Raw genomic sequence first — 22,006 nt, forward strand, 5'->3', positions numbered from 1 at the left:
AGAACATTCAAAGTTTAAACCTAAAATAAAATTCTCCAAACATCTTCCTTCACTAAATAGAATGTAATGAGATAGTGCTTGAATTGGATAAGCAATTGGTTTTGTTCTCATTGGTGGAGTGTGGTTATTAACAGTAAAGGTCTGTGTTGAAACTAGTTAACATTGAAATCCTGTCAGGACCGCTGACACTCATAACTTTACTTCTTACCATGACAGAGGTGATAGAGAAAACTATCTACAAGTTTGTAAATTATACAATGACTTGGAACAATACTACAACCTTGAAAAGATTACTACAATCAGGTTGGGATGCAATGGGGAAAGGAACCTGCATACGGCCAGTTCACATTATTTTGAAAGACTCAATCAGTTTTCTGAAGTCACATTAAGTCAAGGCCTACTCTGCCCCCTCACGTGGACATTAATAATCAATAATTGCTTACTATACCAACCTGTAGGACAGTATTTCTGGTGTCCTGACCAACAGCTACCCCTCAAACAAGATCACAGTCAGAAGATCTGTGTTTGTGGGATCTTGCTGTACACAAATTGGCAACTGTATTTCCTTTAATACATGTCCTCTATATGACTGAGACATCCTGAGGCCATGAATGATGCTACATAAATACAAGTTCCAAGGGATATTTAAATTCACTGAATATTTTTCATGATACAACAGCACAAGTCTCTTTCAGTCTTTTACAAAGGGTTTCTGAAAATGCTAGCAGTTTTTTCAACAAAGATGTCCTGGTCTTTCCTGAAAATTGTCACAATTGCAGCAATGAAATAAAATTCAAGATATGGACTATGATCTAACTTGTATATTCAAGTCTGCATTACATGACAGTTAAAGTGACCAAAAGTGGGGGTTAGAGAAATAGGAAAGTAAACAAACCAACCACTTGCAAATAGGAGTTTGATGTATGAAGGGTACTGCACAAAAGAGAACCAAAGTAAATGCTAGGACTTTGATACAGCAAGAGAGAGAGAGATAAGGCAGCTGAGTTGTGTTATAGGAAGATTTGGTTTTTAAAGTACTTTACAGCCAACTAAGCACATCTGAAGCATAATTCCTGATGTAATGGAGAAAACAAGGAGCCAATTTCTGCACAGCAAGCTCTCACAAACACTAATATGATGACTCAATGTCACTGCTTCTCAGAAACTGAACGTAATTGCTGGAATCCACAGATCCACAGTTAAAACAGTTAAATCCAGATGTTACTGTGCATGATTCAATGCTTCTCCAGATGTGTGCCATTGAAGACTTCCCAAAATGTTACATCAGGTCAGAACAACCAGAGGTGCTGCTACAGTGGTACACAGTCAACAAGGTGTGGCACTAGAAACCTTCAAAATTGAGTGTGTATCCTATGATGCCTCATAGGACCAATTCAAACATGAGCAAAGAAGCCTCTGATTTCTACCTACTGCTCACCTCAGCTGATGATTCAGCACTCGATGTAGAAACAGGCCATTCAGCCCAATGTAGGGATTCTATCATCTCTCTGACCACTCCTCCAGACTAAACAATACTTAGAAAAGACACTGAGGGTAACAAGCATACAGAGTGTACTCTGGATGGGAATCTTCAATGTCCAAGAGTAGCTAGGTAGCATCAGTACTAACTAACCTGGCTGAGTCCTGACAGAAGTTTCTGCCAGATTGTGTCTACAGCAGATGATGAAAGAACCAACTAGAGGGAAAAACTTACTCAACCTCGTCCTCACCAATCTAGCTGTCACAGATTCATCTAATTACAAGAGTACCAGCAGGATACCCATTGATCATGGTCATTGTTGAGACAAAGTTCAGATTTCAAAAGAGAGGAGACCCTCTACAGTAATATGACTGTGCTAAACAGGATAGATTCAGAGTAGACCTAGCAACTCAGAACTGATCATTCTTGAGGTGATATTGGCCAGCAAATGCATCAAAAGACTTGTGTTCAACTATAGTTTGTAATCGCATACTGGGTGCATCTCCCCTATGATTAACATCGAGCCATGGAATCAACACTGGTTCAATGTGAAGCACAGAAGAAATGCCAGGAGCAGCATCAGGCATACTAAAAATGAGGCGTCAACCTGATGAAGTTACAACACAGGATGACAGGAGGTGCAAAACAGGAGAAGCAGCATACAGATTTAAGTGATCCCACAACCAACAGATTAGATCAATTTTCTGCAGTCCTGCAATATCCGGTTGAGAATTATAGTAGACTGTCAAACCACTAACAAGAAGAGGCTTCTTTCCACATACCTCCATCCTGAATGTTGGAAGAACCAATTCCATCAGTGCAAAAGAGAAAGCTGACATGTTTGTGTCAGTCCAGTCAGAAGTGACAAGTGGATGGTCCATCTCAACTTCCGTCTGAGGTCTCCAACAGCACAAATAACAGTCTTTAATGAATTCAATTCACACCACATGATAAGAAGAATCAGCTGAGTGTGCTGGATCTAACAATAGCCATAGGCCTGGCCAGCACCCTCATGTATTGCAAAAGACATATTCCAGAATTAGCCACCTCCCAAGCCAAGCTGTTCCAGTACAGCTACATTACTGGTAGCTCCCAGTAATGAGGCTGGGATTACTGAAGCTGAAGCAATTGGAAAAAAAATTGTGAGAAAAAGTTTCCTCTGGTTGGAGTGATGTAATGGAAGATCACCAGATAATCATTTCAACCTTGGATAGTGTCCTGTGCCAAACCACCTTCAGCTGTTTCATCAATGAACTTCCCAACAACCTAAATTCAGAAGGGAGGGCATTCACTGATCACAGGGTGCTCAATGCAATTCGTAACTCCATAGAAACTGCATATACAGCTAGACCTGAACAACATTTAAGCCCGGGCTAAGAAGGAGCAAATAACATGCCTGTCACACAATAGTGTGGGTTTCCTGTTTTCTGTTACACTGTGTTGAATGAAGTGTAGCTGAAGGTTTTAACAATGTGCTGAATTCATAATGACTGTTATACAGGCTGACTGGCCCTGAAAGTGTGATGTATGCTTGTTGAATATCAAATTTCTCCAGCATTGTAAGAAATACCACATTAAACATTTTATACAAGCTAGAAATGATACTTTAGTTCTACTTTAATCCCATGTGCATGTCCCAATCATTTATTTCACTAACTGTAAAATTTAAAAGTGAAGCAAAGGAATTAATCGGTTTTCAATTTCTTGATTTGATGGCTGTAAGAAATACTGCAATGTGATTGGCCATTTATTTTGCTTGATGATAGCAAACCTGGAGATCATTTGGCTCAACATCACATTCAAACTGGCAATAGGAAAAAGCAAGTCCATACTATTAGGTTGTTAGGTCTCTATGGACAGCTTTCTTTGAAGTTAGCAGCAAGATCCATTGCTTCACCTCTGATTGTGAAATCCAGCCCAATGTATGGGATATAAGGAAGTCTTGAGATGCAGTTGGTAGTGTCACTGCCTCTGATCCAGAGGATCTGGGTTTAAGTCCCCCTCTAAGAACCATTGGTCAAGGAGGGCACATTCATGACATGGACAGACAAATCAAGAATCAGCTTGCAAATATTTCCAACATACACCAGCGGCAGGTGGTAAGAGAGGGCGTTGGTCCTGGTCAACAATATGACGTTAGGAAATTGGAGTCTCTGTTGTCACAATTCACAGCTATGGCTTGAAACATACATTTAAAAGTGTACGTTGCCAGAGCAACTCAATTCCTTTGGGATGGGGAGGGCAGGAGGAGGCTGTTGTTTCAGTTGATTGAATGGCTGGGTGTGGATCACATTGATGCCAACCACATGGAATTTAATCCCAATTCTGGCTCAGGTAGATTTCTGGAGCTGCCACCTTGCCCGACCTGGTGGTGGAGATCATGCTGTTGTAGGTCAGATCTGCCTTTAGGCAGAGAATTCAAGAAGGTGACAACCGAGATATATAATAAGTAGAGGTAATTCTTGTTTGGTGGATGGGATCCATCATCTGCCCCAGCACAATTTGCCTCCATCGTACATGTTACTGCTTCAGTGAGTGTAACTTAATTTGATTGACAAAAGTGGCTGTGGTGAAAAGAAATATATTGACAGAGATAAGACAGTGTGGAGCTGGAGAAGCACAGCAGGCCAGGCAGCATCAGAGGAGCAGGAAAGGTGATGTTTTGGGTCAGGGCCCTTCACCAGGTGACTGGCATTTCAGGTCAGGATGCTTTTCTCATGGAGGGTCCCGACCCGAAATGTCAACTTTCCTGCTCCTCTGATGCTGCCTGTCCTGCTGTGTTCCTCCGGCTCCACGCTGTGTTATCTCTGACTCCAACATCTACAGTTCTTGCTATCTTTGATTGGTACATGCACTGTTAAATTTCTGAGACTCTCTTCAAATGCTGTGACAAAATTCTGCACAAAATGTAATGTAAAATATTAAAGAATAACTTACCATCGTGCTGAATAAGTTTTGAGTTTCCAATTTCCTCCTTCACATTCCTCACTTTGATGGGTTTTGCATGGAACACTGATTCTCCTCCAGTTATCACTTGTTCCTTCTTTCCTTTCCTCTTTGCTGGCTGTGGTGAAGTCATTGGATATACTTCACCTGTGGTCCCCGTTGAACGAATTTGGCGATCTCCCTGTTAATTCAGCAAACCCCGGCGAGATCAATGGTCATTTCACTTGTGAATCTGTACTAGCTCTTCAATAAAAAAAATTACATCTACAAGGGTGCAAATTATTGAAGGCTATCTTCTGTACGGTCTGAGGGAAATCTATTGCTCAGAAACAGCAGGTGACTGGCATTTCTGAACATACTCAAGCAATTTACAGACTTGCTACTCAGCTGTTGGGCACTGCCAGAAGTCGTGGCCTCAGTAAAAATAATAATAATGGAGCATAATTCAAGGGCCAAAACAATGGAATAGAAACAAACAAAACCACTCAGTCCAACTGGTCCGCACTTCTAGTTAATTCCCAGTAGGAACCTGGTTAGATCAGTTGGCTGGACGGCTGATTTACAATGCAGAGTAACATCAACAGTGTGGGCTTAATTCTCACGCTAGCTGAGTTTACCATCAAGGACTCTCCTTCTCAATCTCTCCTCTTGTGAGAGGTGTGGTCACCCTCAGGTTAAACCACGACTTAGACATCTCTCCCTAATAAGAGAGCAACTTTATGGTCTAGTAGGACTACAGCAACTAGTTTCCAATGCTCACAAAAGATTAAGATTGGATTTTTGAACTGCTGGAGTAATCACATAATAAAATCAAGATTTTTTCCATGTAGTATAAGGTTACTCAGTTTACGTATATGTGTGCGTACCTAATATAACAGAATATTTTTATATTACCATCACAGTATTTTATAGCTTTGCAAACAGATAATAAGCCAATCAACCCTTGTAAATTACTGGAATGGTTGTTCCAACAGTTTGGTTTAAAAGAAGCCACCTTTCCACATGCCCATGCCCATCACCATCCCCTCAAGACCAACATGTAAATTGAGTTATAACCCACCACTCACAAATGGGGGAGTTTGATTAGCCCCAGATAATGAGCCTTAGATCACATCACAACTAAGAGACCGCCACAGGATGGGACAGCACTGGGAAGGTAGTGGTACAGCTTTGGACCAATACAAGTGAATTGGGAACATCCAGGAGCCTGGTTGTCATAGGCAGGGCAAAGGGGGGCAGGTGCTCAGAAGTTTGGGAACTTAGGAGCAGGCACCAATTGTGTGAACTGTTTATATCTTTCTTATTTATTCTTGTTGCTGCTCCCTCGGCCCCAATTCTCCCACAGGGGTGTATTTTTGATTAGAAAGCTGGGCAAGCTTCCTGCCCGCCATTTTGAGGCTTCACATGAATGAATTTAACTCCAATTCATGAACTGGTGACACATACCTAGAAACACAGAAAAAGGAACAGGCAACCAGGAACAAAAACAGAAGTTGCTGGAAAAGCTCAGCAGGTCTGGCAGCATCTGTGAAGAAAAAAATCAGAGTTAACGTTTCGGGTCCGGTGACTCTTCCTCAGAACTGATGGTAGCTTGGAAAACGGCTGTTTGTATGCAGCAAATAGGGAGGGGGTTGGGGTAGGGACTAAACAATAGGATAAAGGATAGAGCCCGAAGGAGAGAGAAGAGCAGTTGGATAGACAAAGGAGTTGGACAACCAGGATTCCCATTCCCAATTGCTTCTGAGGGAAGTCTGAAGATATGATCAGATTCAGCAGTGATCACCATTCTCCTTTCCTCCCGGATCCCTGCCTAAACTCCTACTCCCATTCTGGTTTTGAATCACCATGTAGGTGAGAGATTACAAAAGACACCCTTTATCAATGAAAGCATTATTCAGACATGTGATTTGCACAGCCCTGTTATATTTGAAGACATGAAATGTGATTATCTAACTTGCATTGACGGCCACTAAATTAGCCACAACTGTTCATATTTCAAAACTTAATGTCATAACAACTTCGAGTACACCATCAGCAATGCCATTAACAAATAAAATAAAGGCATACTCTAGCTCTACTAAGAGTTCTGCCAACCTATGTCATTATTCTGCAATGGATTCAGTAAATTATAGTCTCAGTGTTGTCCTTCTCTCTTTATATTATCAATCATCTTATACAATATCCTGCTACTGCTGCAACGTCCTTTTGCCTCCAAGGTTTCATATGTACTTGATTGAAAAGCCAGTACTGTCCTTTAAGACAAAAGGTTCTCTTCTTGGCATCCTTATAGGTTGCAAGTACCAGTTGGACCATCATTCTGCATATTTTTCCTGCCGTCAATGGTTTTCCAACAGAACCCACCTTCAGCACTCACTCCCTCTACCACTGATGCAGAGTGACAGCAGAACGTATCATCTGCTAGATAAACTGCAGCAACTTCCCAAGGCTCTTTGGCAGCATCTTCCAAACCCATGGTCTCAACCACTCCAAAGGACAAAGCTAACAGAAATCTGGGAACACCATTCCCTGCAAGTCCTCCTCCAAGCAATGCATCATCCTGATATAATTGCTGTTTCTGCACTGGCACTGGGCAAAATACTGGAACTTGCTTCCTAACTGTTGGGGCTGTGCCTGTATCACATGAGCGGCAGTGGTTCAACAAAGACTTTTTCCTCAGGGTCAACTAAAAATGGGCACAAATGATTGCTTTGCCAGTGATGCCCTCACTGCACAGAAGAGCAAAAAGAATACAAATCCCCAGAAGGTGTGTGTAAGGCCAGCATATGTTGTCACTTATCCTCACCCAAATTGCTGGAGAAGGTGGTGCCTTACAACCTTACTTCAAACATGGACAAAACAGCTGAACCCAGAGCTGAGGTGCAAGTGATTGTTCTTGTCAACAAGACCACATTTAAATCGAAGTTCTAGCAAAAATGGAATCAGTAGGATAACGCTCTGATGGTTGGAGTCATACCTGGCACAAAGTAAGACGGTTGAGGTTTTTGGAGGTCAGTCATCTCCGCTCCAGGATTTCACTGCAGGAGCTGCTCAAGGTAGAGGCTTTAGCCCAAACATCTTCAGCTGCTTCACCAATTATATTCCCTCCATCATAACATCAGAAATGGGATGTTTGTTGATAACTAGACAATGTTCGGCACCATTCATAACTCCTCAGATACTGAAGTGATCCATGTCAAATGCAGTAAGACCTGCACAATATCCTAGCTTGGGCTGACAAGTGGCAAGTGATAGTTGCGCCACACAAGTGTCAGGCAATGACCATCTCCAACAATAGAAAATCTAATCATCATCCCTTGACCTTTAATTGCATCAACATTGCTGAATCCTCCACAATCAACATTCTGCGGTTACCACTGATCTGGACTAGTCATATCTGTACTGTGACTACAAGAGCAGGTCAGGGGCTAGGAAGCTTGCGGTGAGTAGCTCACCTCCTGACTCTCTAAAGCCTGTCCACTCTCTGTAAGCCCAACTCGGGAATTAGATGGAATACACCCCATTTCCCTTTATGAGTGCAGCTCCAACAACACTCAAGAAGCTTGACACTATTTAGGACAAAGCAGCCCACCTGATTGGCACCACATATGCAGATATCCAGTCCCTCCACCACTGATGCTCAGTAGCAGCAGTATGTACTATCTACAAGATGCTTTGCAGAAATCCACCAAGGTTCCTTCAACAGCGTCTTCTAAAGCTATGATCACTCCCACCTAGAAGAATATGGATAGCAGATACATGGGGACACCATCACCTGCAAGTATTCCTCCAAGCAACTGACCACCCAGACTGGGAAATATACATAGTCGTTCCTTCACAGTGGCAGGGTCAAAGTTCTGGAACTCACTTGTTAATGGCATTATGGATGCACTTACACATGTAGAGCTGCAGGTCAAGGTGGCAGCTCAACAGCTCACCAGCACCTTCCCAAGGGTAAACAGGAATGAGCAATAAATGTTGGACCAGTCAGTGGCGCCAATATCCCAATAAAAATGCAACTGCTTTAGAGTCAAAGATGAAGTTCTCTTACTGCCAAAGTTAAATTCCTTTTCTGAGATTAATCCTTCCATAGGTCATCCCCAAACCCTGTATTCTCTGTACAAGTGCCCAGCTGCACCCTGCACTGGAATGCTCCCCAGATGACTGGAGGTCAAGCCTGTCAATTGGGCTCACTTTGTTCCTGCCAAGAAACAAAACTCACAAAATGTTGACTAAAATCTCTCCTATTAAAAATAAATTATGTCAATCACAACTCTGAAGTTTAAACTTTGACACTAAAAATGCAGTAATATGCGGGAGAACTGAACGTCCATATTTCCTGTCTGAAACCTAAACCCCAGTGTGAAAGTGGTTTTAGGTTTGATATTAACATTTGAGAAAAATTGCTATGTTGAAACATTTGTACCACTGATCTTGCAATAACGCCTCAAAATAATCAATCTGGACGAATTTCTTGAATGTCATGAAAGAATGTACTCAGTCATAATAAACCACCCTTACGGAAGGACTTTTGTTATGTTTGGAATGGAATCAAAGCGCTTAAATACACAAATTAAATGTGTGGCAATCCTTTAACTGTAAGCTTGACTGCACTTCAGAAGAACCACATTGGCTGTGAAGCACTTTTGGGACATCCCAAAGCACTGGAAGATGCTAAATAAATATGTTCTTCATTTCAATCAAAGCAAGATTAATAACGAAAGAGAAAGGAGTAGTTAGAACATCTTTTTACTAAACTTGCCATTTTGAATTGGAGGACAACAGATTCTGTTTGGTGGCATTTGAGGTGGATCTTGATACTTCTGCATGGCAGGCATAGAGTCAAATCTGCTGGGAATGTTGACTGGAAAACAGTCTAACACGAACAGAAAATCATAGTCAGGAAGGCAATGTTTTGCAATGTGTGCTGCCATGCTGTGAATGCTGAAGTGGAAAATCTCGCTTTAACTTGAGGATTTCAAACAAAGTTTTGGTTTGAAAACTCTGGCAGAGTTCCTTTTAGCATGCAATCTAATTTCAAAAGTCATTTTATTTTCAAGTTGCTTACGCTTTAGGTGGTGGCAGTGATTTTCAGATTTCTATACTAAAAGGATGTTCTGCTTTGAACTTGTTCAAAACACTTTTACAGAGAGCATTACAGTACATTTGCAAACATGTATTTCAGATCAAAAGATCCAAATGCCTATAAATCTGTTCAGCCCAGAGATTCAGTAGAAAATAGTGATGGATTGCTTGACTGTGTGCATGCTGAGTTGGCTTAAGTCAACAAAAGCGGCCAGTTAACTAACACAGATACTGTGATCGCTGAAGTGCATGATGTTTGAAGCACTGTTGCAGGAAACATTCATTCTTATATCAGTTCTTGTTGACCCTGTAGGTAATGCCTTTTAAATAATGAAACTCTTTTATTTCAATGTGTTCTTTACACAGAGCACCTGGTGTCCCCATGAAAAATTAAATATTCACAGGTCTCCTCATGAATGTAAGCAAAAAGTCTCATTTCATTACAAACATTGTAAATCGGTCCATCCTTTAAAATCTTGTTTGCCTTATCCAGGGATTACTAGTCTCTGGGTGAGGTGCAGAATATATGCACATGATTCATAAGGAATCACAACTGTCTGGGACAGACTTGGTGGAACATTAGAGATAACAAGGGGTAGAGCTGGATGAACACAGCAGACCAAGCAGCATCAGAGGAGCAGGAAAGCTGCCGTTTCGAGCCTAGACCCTTCTTCAGAAATGGGGGATGGGAAGGATTCTGAAATAAAATGCGATACATGCGAACATTAGCTCTTTTCCCTTCTGTCATTTTCACATGTTTATCCATGCAGTAAACCTTTTGTGCTAAAGCCTGGTCAGAAAATCCAGTTTTGCATTTATGACATTTATCTATTTTCCTGGACAGTTTTATTGCCCCTCACCCCAAGGCTTTATGCATGCCATCCCTAGAAAAATAACAAAGTGTAACCAATTTTGGAAAATATGATTCTCCCTTCAAAACTTCTAAACTAAACCAATATAGTCTTACAGTCAACAGCATACCTTCATATTTAAATTAGATTGGGGAATGGATTCAGGATTGCTTAAGTGACGTTTGCATGCAGCATCCTTCCCCTTGTTTAGTCAAGAATTGTGACAAATTAGCAACATGCTCCCTCATGCGTCAGGGTGAAATCATGGCATATTATGGATATGTCAATGGTTTCCACAGTGATGCCTTGACAACCCTGCCACAGACCCATCTAGCAGCTATGTCCTTTAGGACCCAAGCAGTGTATCCTTGACCTTCCTCTTATCTGGACAACTTTGTTCTCCATACTAAGTGCCCACTCCACGCTGGCATGTTATCCTCAGCTGCAACTACCATCCAACCCCTAGAATTTAACAATGCCACTTTGTTTTTTCCCCTGTTGTTATTAGCACTCAATTCCACCTGCTCCTCCTTTTCATGTCTGGGTTCAGATTAGCATTCTCATCATTGTTTCTCTGTCTCTTTCCTCCATGATCCTAAAGCCAATCCCAAATCAATTCACACTCATACTGGTTTGCTTGAAATGTCTCCTTGCTGCTATAGGCTCTGACCAACTCCCCCTGCAGTGGAGGGATTTGCACTGATGCAAGCTGTGGATATAGAATTTGCCGATATCTAAAATGGAGGAGTTTAAGACTGGTGCTGACTGGCAGACCTAAAAGTGAAGTGGGATCATTACAGTCATTGTTGTCCATTGGTTCATGTCAACAAAGCACAAGGAGTTGAATTTCCCAAACATGAGTATCTTAATGCTGGATTTGGAGGAATAGACAAACATATTAAGGGCTAATCAGAGCTATAGCAGATAATCTAGGGCTGTCTTGATTAATGAGTGAATTGTTTTGCTTTGATATTTCTGGATTTCTTTCATTAGTCACTTCCAGCTCTGTCATTCAATAGTAACTCTGTACCTAGGCTTTATTTCATAAATCTCAAACATGACAAGTGAGCCTGAATCCCTAATGTGTTAACTAAGTCAGTATTTAATTAGAATTTGGCAGTCGTATGTAAGGAAGTTGTTCATACAAATGGTTTCTGACTGAGTGCACTAAGGAAGAAATGTATTATGGTTAGAAGATAAGAATTTTGAGACCTGGTAAACAATTTGGAGGATGTCTTTGCAATTAAATAAAGCAAAACAAAACTTATATTCATATAGAATTTTTAAAATCCTCAGAACATACCAAAGTGCTTTGCAGCCAATTAATTACATTTGAAATGTAGCAAAGGCAGAAAGCAACAAAATCCCATAAACAAAAATTAACAGAATTTTTATCATGATGGTTGCTGATGGGTAGTTATTGGCAAAGACAACATTGATATCTCAGCTTTTCATCTTTAGAATGGGATGAACAGACCACTGCTGTATACCCAAGAATCACAACCAAAATTTGGTTTAGCATCTCATCTGAAAGATGGCAAAGATGGGAATCCGTCACCTTTCATGTCTACCACTGCTAACCTTGGTAAAATCGCACTGATGTCAATTTTCCTTCCATGTCTTGATATTACAACCAATCAAATGCTGCCTTGTTGTCAAAGGCAGTGTCTCACTTCAATGCTGGAATTCAAAGTCAACCTGGAAAATTACAGCTCCAGTTTACTCTCGATCATCAGCAGATTATTGCAAGTGACGTCAATAGTGCTATAAAATGCCACTCAACAATAATATGATCACCATTGCTCAGTTTGCTCTTTTTAATTCATTTGGGGGATGTGGGCATCACTGACTGGCCAACATTTATTGCCTTTCCCTTGTTGCTCTTGAGAAAGTAGTGGTGAGCTGCCTTCTTGAACCGCTGCAGTTCATCTGCTGTGGGTTGACCCACAGTGACATTAGGGAGGGAATTCTGGCATTGTGACCCAGCGACAGTGAAGGAACGATGAAATATTTCCAAATCAAGATGGGCAATGGCTTGGAGAAGAACTTGAAGGTGGTGACGTTCCCATGTATCTGTTGCCCATGTCTTACTAGATGGAAGTGGTCGTGGCATGGAAGGTGTGGTCTAAGGATATTAGGTGAATTTCTGCAGTATACCTTGTAGATCGTGCACACTGCTGCTACTGCTCATCAGTGGTGGAGAGAGTGGGTGTTTGTGGATGTTGTGCCAATCAAGTGGACTGCTTTTTCCTGATGGCATCAAGTTTGAGTGCTGTTGGAGCTGCATGAATCCACACAAGTGGGGAGTATTCCATCACACTCCTGACTTATGCCTTGTAGATGGTAGACAGGCTTTGGGGAGTCAGGAGGTGAGTCACTCGCTGCACCATTCCTAGCCAATGACTTGCTCTTGTAGCCACTATTTTTATGTGGAGAGTCCAGTGGAGTTTTTGGTCAATGGTAGCCCATAGGATGTTGATAGTGGGGGGATTCAGTGATGGTGAAGCCATTGAATGACCAGGGACGGTGGTTAGATTGTCTCATTGATAATGGTGATAGCCTGGCATTTATGTGGCATGAATGTTACTTGCTACTTGTCAGCCCAAGACTGGATATTGTACAGACCTTGTCGCATTTAAACATGGACTATTGCAGAATCTGAGGAGTCGCAAATGGTGCTGAACAATGTGCAATCATCGGTGAACATTCCCGTTTCTGACCTCATGATGGAGGGAAGGTCATTGATGAAGCAGTTGAAGATGGTTGAGCCAAGGACACTACCCTGAGGAACTCCTGCAGAGGTGTCCTGGAGCTGAGATGATTGACTTCCAACAACCATGACCATCTTCCAACGTGCCAGGTATGACTCCAACTAGCGGAGAGCTTTCCCCCAGATACCCACTGATTCCAGTTTTTCTCAGGCTCCTTGATGCCACACTCAGCTGACATCAAAGCTGCATTCAAGGGCTCATCTCACATCTGCAATTCAGCTCTTTTGCCATGTTTGAACCAAGGCTGTAATGAGGTCAGGAGCTGACTGGCCCTGGCGGAACCCAAACTGGGTGTCACTGAGCAGGTTACTTCTGAGCAGGTGCTGCTTGATAGCACTTGATAACACTTTCCATCACTTGACTGATGATCGACAGTAAATTGACGGGGCAATAATTAGCCGGGTTGGATTTGTCCTGTTTTTTTATGTATAGGACGTCCTTGGGCAATTTTCCACATTGTCAGGTAGATGCCAGTGTTGTAACTGTATTGGAACAGCTTGGCTAAGGGAGTGGCAAGTACTGGAATGTTGTCAGGGCCCGTAGCCTTTGCAGTTTCCGGTGTCTCCAACCGTTTCTTTATATCTCATGGAGTGAAGCAAATTGGCTGAAGACAGGTATCTGTAATGCTGAAGGCCACTACAGGAGGCCGAGATGGATCATCTACTTGGTACTTCTGGCTGAAGATTGCTGTAAATGTTTCACCCTTACGTTTTGCACTGATATCTTGGTCTCTTCCATCATTGAGAAAGGGGATATATATGCAGCCTCCTTCTCCAGTGAGTTATTTGATTGCCCAACACCCATCGTGACTGGACGCGGCAGGACTGCAGAGCTTAGATCTGATCTGTTGGTTATGGGATCACTTAGCTCTGTCTAACATTTGTTGCTTATTATGTTTAACATGCAAGTAGTCCTCTTTTGGTAGCTTCACCAGGTTGACACCTCATTTTCAGGTGTGCCTTGTAAGTCCTGGTAAGTCCTCCTGCACGCCCATTGAATCTGGGTTGATCCCCCGGCTTGATGGTAATGGTTGAATGGGGAATATGCCAGGCAACAATGTTGCAGATTGTGGAGTAAAATTCTGCTGCTGTTGATGGCCTACATCATCTCATGGATGCCCAGTTTAGAGTTACTAGATCTGTTCATAGTCTGAGCCATTTAGCATTGTGATAGTGCCACAGAGTACAATAGAGGATATTCTCAATGTGAAGATGGGATTTCGTGCGGTGATCACTCTTACCAATACTGTCCTCGACAGATGCAGCTACAGTCCACAGATTGGTAAGAGAAAATTACTGCAGATGCCTGAGTCTGTACTAAAGGCAAAAAGTGCTGGAAATCACAGCGGGTCAGGCAGCATCCATGGAGAGAGAGCGAGCTAATAGCGAACAATGCCACTGGGCCATCACCTCCCATCTCCTTCAATTAAGACATTTGTCTGCTGACCACAATAACAGCGTTGATTCAAACATGGTCAAAAGAAGCAAATTCCAGACAAAATTGTGTCCAAGTGGCTCTCAAAGAAAGCTCTCCACTCCTCTGGCTTGGAGCACAAAGGAAGGTGGATGTGCCTGTTGGAGGTGAATAGTCTCAATCTTTGTTGCAGGAGCTCCTCACGGTAATGACATAGGCTCAACCATCAGCAGCAGCTTTATTATTCATCTTCCCTCCATCATAAAATCAAAAAATGGGGATCGTTTCCATTCACAACTCCTCCTGACGTAGAAGTTCGTGTCCACATGCTACCAAAACTGGGCGACGTTCAGGCTGGGCTGAAAAGTGGCTGGTAGTTTTTTGTATGCAGGGATGTTGCTAGAAGTAATTATTAAAGATGTTACACTGTGGCACTTAAAAAAAAAATTCAAAGGTAATCAAGTAGAATCAACATAAGGGCATAAGATCTAGGAGCAGGAGTAGGCAATTCACCCCCATGAGCGTGCTCTGCCAGTCAGTACAATCATGTCTGATCTCATCTCGGTCTCAATTCCACTTTCCTCCCCACTCCTCATAACATTTCAACCCATCACCAATTAAAAATCCATCTATCTCCTCCTTACATTTACTAAATGTTCCAGCATTCATGGACCTTTGTGAGAAGTAATTTCTCCTCAACTCTGTTACAAATTTGCTATCCCTTATCCTAAAACTATGACCTCTCATTGTAGATTTTCCCAGAAGAGGAAACATTCTCTGTGCATCTACTTTGTCAATCCCCTTTAGCATCTTATATACTTCAATTTGATTTCCTATCATACTTCGAAACTCCAGCAAGTATGAAACTAAACTGCTCAATCTCTCTTCATAAAACAAGCTGGTCACCTCTAGAATTCTTCTGAACTACCTCCAATCCAACAATATCTCTCCTCTGGCATGATGACCAAAACTCTACACAATATTCCAGGTACCATCTCACTAAAGCTTTGTACAGTTGCAACAACACTTCCCCACATTTATACTCTATTCCTTTAGCACTAAATACCAAAAATCCATTTACCTTCCTTATTACCTGTTTATTAGTTATGTGATTCATGTACAAGGGCACCCAGAGCCCTGAGCACTGAAGCACTCTGAAGTTTCTCTCAATTTAGATCATAAGCACCCTTCCAATTCTTCCCACCAAAATGGATGATCTCACACTAATCTATGTTAAATTCCATCTGCCACATTTTGGCCCCTTCACCTAACCTATCCATATCTACTTGCAAATTTCTTATTTCTTCATTACAACTTACTTTCCTACCTATTTTAGAGTCATCTGCAAATTTGGCTACATTACATTCTATCTGTGCATCCAAGTTATTCATATAGATTATATATATTTGGGGACCTGAGGCACTCCACTTGAACCTTTCCAACCAGAAAACACCTATTTATCCTGACCCTGTTGGTTAGTCAATCCTCTATCTAAGCTAATAAAATACCCCTAAACCCATATGATCTTATCCTGTGTACAAACATTTTGTGTGGCACCGTATCAAGTGTCTTCTGGAAGTCCAGATATATTATTTTTACAGGATCCCCATTACTCATTTTGCTTGTTACATCTTTGAAGAACTCCAGTAAATTAATCAAACACAATCTACTCTTCATAAAACCATGTTGACTGATGGATTCTGGTTTAACTTTCCAAATGTCCGGTTATTATTTCATTGATAATGGACTCTAACAATTTCCCAACAGCAAAATTTTAAACTAACTGCTCTGTAGTTTCCTATTTTCTACCTACTCCCTTTTTGAATAAGGGCATTATATTTGCACTTTTCCAATCCTGTCCATCCCTGAACCATGTTTCTGTAGTAACTATGATATCGTAGTCCCATGTTCCCAACCATGCCCTAAGTTCATCTGTCTCACCTGTCAGGCCTTTGCACTGAAGTAAATGCAATTTTAACTCATTCTTTGCCAAGTTCTCATCTGCCTTAACTATATGATTTGCTCCCCCTTATCTACTAGAACAGCCTCACTCTTTTCTCGCTTTGGTTTCTATCCCCCTCACTAGTTTAAAGCCTCCCAAGCAGCACTAGCAAATCTCCCCACAAAGGTATCAGTCTCCTTCCACTTCAGGTAGAACCCATCCCTCTTATAATAGATCATTTCTACCCCTGACAAGATCTCAATAGTCCAAAACTGTGAATCTTTGCTCCCTGTACCAGCTCCTCAACCACGCACTCATCTGCTACATCCTCCTATTCCTACCGTAACTAGCATGTGGCACCAGTAGTAGTCCAGTTGAGAACCTACTTCTTAACTTCCTGCCTAGTCTCCAGGAACATTCAAATTATTTTAAAAGATCCAAAAACAACACAAAAACGTGTAAACAAAAAACAGCAATTACAGCCCCAAGGAAGGGAGTAAATCCAGCTGAGCGCTGAGAAAAACCTCAAAACCAAGAGCAGATCTCACAGCCACTATCCTCTCCTGTCCACCAGAGTCAGGGGTTGTGTAACAGAGTTATCAGCCACAGTTGGACAGGATAGCTTATGCCCAGCAGCCACCCTCGTATTTGACCACTGGAATGAAGCAGGAACAGGAGAGCCAACAAAATTTATAGGCACCATCACAGCTTCATGGTACCTTGTGCAGACATCTAAGTGATGGGCCAAATGGCCTGCTTCCACTCTGTAGTGATTCTATGAGATTCTGTTCTATGAGGTTGCAATGATCACAGCTGATTTGGACTCTAATAGGAAAGTCAAGACATTTCTTAATATACATAAACAAATAGTGAACACCAGAGGGCAACACAGTCATGCAACAGAAACACTGATGTTTTGCAGTTGAGGATTTATACTGCAGGAACCATGACATCAGTTTGTCAGCAACACTGGATTAATTGTTCATTCTTAAAAATGCCACAAGTTCGCCCGCTGTCAGTCACAATTAAATAATAATCACTTTCTGCAGTTTCTGGTCTCCTTGAGAAGTACAGTACTCAAATGGGATCCATCAAAAGTTTGGCTATGTCCAAAAGATCACACTATTGTTAATTAAACTCAACAAATCAAAGGAAGTGAGGTCAGATTAAAGACATTTGCAGAAAAAGTAACAAAAACAGTTTAAAATGTGCCATAAATTCTGATGGCTTTAATGTAATTGATATAAGCCACAAGAGATTACACCAAGAAGGTAATTTTACTTCTCCAAATACAGTTGATCAAAAATCTGTGCTTACCATCCAGAGACAAGATATCCAAAACATCCACAATATGGGGCTTTATACCTAATCATAATAGAGTCAGAGCGGTTACAACAGGTTGTTAGTGAAGATCAGAGAGGAGTGGTGAGAAATCAGGCTATCCACAGAATTGCATTGGCCCTCTGATAAGCAGGTCCAGAAGTCATATCAGGGATAGAAAGGCCAAGAATGGCCAATACTCACAGGGAATTGGGGGAGGTGGGCAGAAGCATGGGGCTGAGTACTAGGACAAACAACGTAGCTCACAAAACACCAAATGTGTTTCAGTACTCTCAAAAACAGCTGAAATGCTGAATGGAAACAGACAGGCGTCGAGCACCGACACAGAGAATAGGAGATGTAGGACATTTGGCCCATTCAGCCTGCTCCAACATTCAACATGATCATGGCTGACCCTTTATCTCAACACCACAGTCACAGTCTCTCCCCATTCGCCTTGACACATTTAGCCTCTAGAAATCTTTCTTTCTTAAACATATTCAGTGACTTTGTCTCCATTGCACTCAGTGATCAAGAATTCCACAGGTTCACCACCTTCAGTCAAATAAATGCTACTCATTTCAGAATGACCTACTGCATATCCTGAGACCATGGCTCCTTGTTCTGGATACCCCCAGCCAATGGAAAAATCACCCCTGCATTCCAGCTGTCCAGCCCTGCCAGGAGTATAAAGGTTTCAAGGAGATTCCCTTGGCCCAGTTGACTCACCCCCTCTGCATACAACAAACTTGCCATTGCAGAAATCAGTCTGGTAAACCTTCACTGTTTTTCCTCTCTATACCTTTCCTTTGAAAACTGCACACAATACTCCAGGTGCAGTCTCACTAAGGCCTTGTGCAGATGCAGCGAGACTTCCTCCTCCTGTACTCAAAACCCTTTTGCAATGAAGGCCGATATACCATTTGGCTTCCTAACGGCTTGTTGGTTCTGCATGCTTGCTTTCAATGACCATGTAAAAGGACACACAGGTTCCTTTGTAAATCAACCTTTCCCGAGCCATTCATTTAAATAATACACTGCCACATGAGCAAAACTTATGCAGCTGACAAAAGAATCCACAAAGTGAACACACTGACAGTCATATGGCTCTTCAACCGGCCCTCTAGAATACGAGCAAAATATTAGATTGGTCACACCAGCAAGTTTGGGGAGTTTGTGCCGTGACTGGGACGCTAAGTTCACATATTAATGATGATCACATTGGATGGCAGGAACTGGCTCAAGGAGCTAATTAATCTGCTCAAGTTCCAACTCAGTGCTGACTGGAGTACTCTGTACAATTCATAACAGCATCTCCAGCAGCTCAATCCATCAGTCCCCACAATAGGACATGTCCAACATGACCGGCAGGAGATGGTAGCCGGATTCACTAGCTGCAGCACACATTGTTGGTGTAGATTGCCCACCACAAAACACAGCAACTTCCCATGATTTCTGCATTAGTTCCCATGATTTTGGGCATCCTTCCAATGACTAATCTACAATCTTCCCATGGATACCCTGAATAAAACATAAAGTTCTAGAAAATATACAATTTTTCAATCCCAGGCCGTTATGTTTCATGCATTATTGCAGCAAGAATTAAAGCATGATATGCCATTATTTCAATTTGTGATTTTAGGAACTTTAATTTCAAAATGGCATAGAATCATACAACATGGAAACAGAGCCTTCAGTCCAACCAGTCCATGCCGACCATAATCCCAAACTAAACTAGTCCCACCTCCTGCTCCTGGCCCATATCCCTCCCAACATTTCATACTTATGTACTTATCCAAATAGCTTTTAAACGTTGTAACTGTACCTGCATCCATCACTTCCTCTGGAAGTTCATTCCACACACAAACCACACGCTGTGAAAACATTGCCCCTCATGTCTTTTTAAAACCTTTCTCCTCTTACCTTAAAAATATGCCCCTAGTCTTGAAATCCACCACCCTAGGGAAAAGAAACTTGCCGTTCACCTTATTTATACTCCTTATGATTTTATAAACCTCTATAAAGTCACGCTTCAACCTCCTACGCTCCAGCGAATAAAGTCCCCAGCCTATCCAGCCTCTCCTTATAACTCAAGCCCTCCATTCCCAGCAACATCCTGGTAAATCTCTTCTGAACACTCTCCAGCTTAGAATGCTATAATTAAGAAAGATTTTCCAGAATTGAACTTCCTTTTCTGAAACATTTCTAAAAGAGACATGTTTCAGACTTTTGAAATGTTTAGAACAGGAATTTATCAATGCAAGTAGTTTATTTCAAGGGCAGCAGTAGAAAACAACTTGAAAACTTGCTGAGGCTCCAGAAAGAGTGAAGATCAAAAAAAAAATGCATGACAATTTTAGTCCATATTACCTGGAAGAAACAATATTTCTACTTTTCAATTTCATCCTTGCCCAAATATTGAAGTAGATCCTGTTTTGAAGGGACTCAACTGGAGCTGGAAACGTTGCTTCTGCTGGGACATACCCACTCTATCACAAAGTGACAATAAGGGTACATTTGAACCAGTAGCAAGTTTCAGGCAGATGAGATGCAAATCAAGAGTCAAGCTCTTCCCTGGCAGCATCAATCTGATGCCTAGACATTTTTTATTTTCTGGGTCTCAATTACAACTTGTTATTCATGTATCGACCTGAAACAAACAAACAATGAAGGATATGACCTTCCAGAAATGTAAGATCTGGCCACAGCAACTCCATGGACACGACCTCAAACTGTGGAATATGGATAACCAAACCTCAAAATAACATGAAAAGAATTTAGATAAACAGGCATGAAGGGGTAACATGTAACCTCACAGTTGGGTGACACCACTGAACTCTAGCTCATTAAAGAGACCATATGAGATAGCACAAAAAAAATGTGAAAGAAGGAACATTCATCAATCCTGGACTAGATATCCCTTACCATAGGGTAGGGATTGCATTGTTTTCTGTTATGGAAACAACATTATGTCAATACGGTCCTGTCTAGACCAGGGGATGAAATGTGCCAAGAATAAAAGGGATGTCAATCACTGGACAATTCAACAAGATGACAACAGGAAATGTATTTGTGTAATCAATCATCATAGAAGGATGCCAACATTGAATCGTGGTCACTGCAGTTGGGAGAAGAGGATGGAAACTGGTCATCCCTAGATCCAGACCTACACAAATCAACACCGGCAATCACATTCTGCCTGTCAGATTGCAGATAGTAGAGCAGTTTGCCCTGGGGTAAATTTTAAAATTGCAGTCAAATTATGGTGGCAATTCATGTGGGCTTTAGTCAACCTTGTTTTTGTTTTGCATCGTCGAATTACTGCAAAATTCCAGACAAGTCACAGGAGGAATAGTACTGGGGAGGGAATTTGAAGAGATTGATAAATGAGCAAATCTGAGATTGAGCCAACTGCGTGACATGTGCATGTTATTATTGTAATTCCTGAATTTTAAGAAATAGTGCACGTGCATAAGCAGGAATACAACAGACGGTCAGCCAGCTACGATTGGGCTGTTCAGAGTCTCCCACCTTGCAGTGCCAGATGGTTTTAGCAGGGTCTCACGGGTTGAAAAGAGGAAGAGCCTAAAGTAGCAAAGGTTCAAGATTTGTTATGTCCCCCAAAGAGCACTTTTCTTTTTGTTTCTTGAGGTTTTGCATTTTCTCATGCTGTCCATATATACTTGAGTAAAAGTCAATCTCATGTAAAAGTCGACCATCTATTTTTGGCCACACAATCTGGAATTTTCCATATATCTCATGTAAAATCAATCCTAGTCCTTCACAGATAACAAATCAACATCCGACAGTCAAGGTATTATCCTGTACATAAATGTTACGATGAGGAATTGAATTATTTTGTGCTATTATGTGTTTTGATGTACAATTCACACCAATATTAGGCCAAGGATTTCTTCAGTTCATTATCGAATGAGCACTATAATTGGTTTAATTAGTATTCACATTTTGTATGGTCATCCCGTCCCGGGTGTCCAACCCGCCGTCCCATCCCGGATCTCCAACCCGCTGTCCCGACCCGTCCTGTCCCGTCCCGTCCCCATTCAGGTCTCCAACTTGCTGTCCCAACGCGTCCCGTCCCATCCCCATTCAGGTCTCCAACCTGCTGTCCCGTCACGTCCAGCTCCGCGTCTCCAACCCGCCGTCCCTTCCTGTCCTGCTCCGGGTCTCCAACCCGCCGTCC

General features: G+C 41.8%; 1 protein-coding gene across 1 annotated transcript in view; it reads right to left on the reverse strand.

Annotated features, from left to right (window-relative positions):
• The window catches only part of LOC109914884 (doublecortin domain-containing protein 2-like), a 173,971-nt gene that overhangs the window by 97,407 nt on the left and 54,558 nt on the right, over window positions 1–22,006 (reverse strand). Inside the window, exon 7 of the mRNA XM_048612682.1 lies at window positions 4,418–4,607. Within this exon, the coding sequence (XP_048468639.1) occupies window positions 4,418–4,607 (190 nt within the window). The remainder of the gene's footprint in view (window positions 1–4,417; window positions 4,608–22,006) is intronic.

This window comes from Rhincodon typus, chromosome 2, assembly GCF_021869965.1.
Source record: "Rhincodon typus isolate 14 chromosome 2, sRhiTyp1.1, whole genome shotgun sequence".
Classification (NCBI taxonomy): domain Eukaryota; kingdom Metazoa; phylum Chordata; class Chondrichthyes; order Orectolobiformes; family Rhincodontidae; genus Rhincodon; species Rhincodon typus.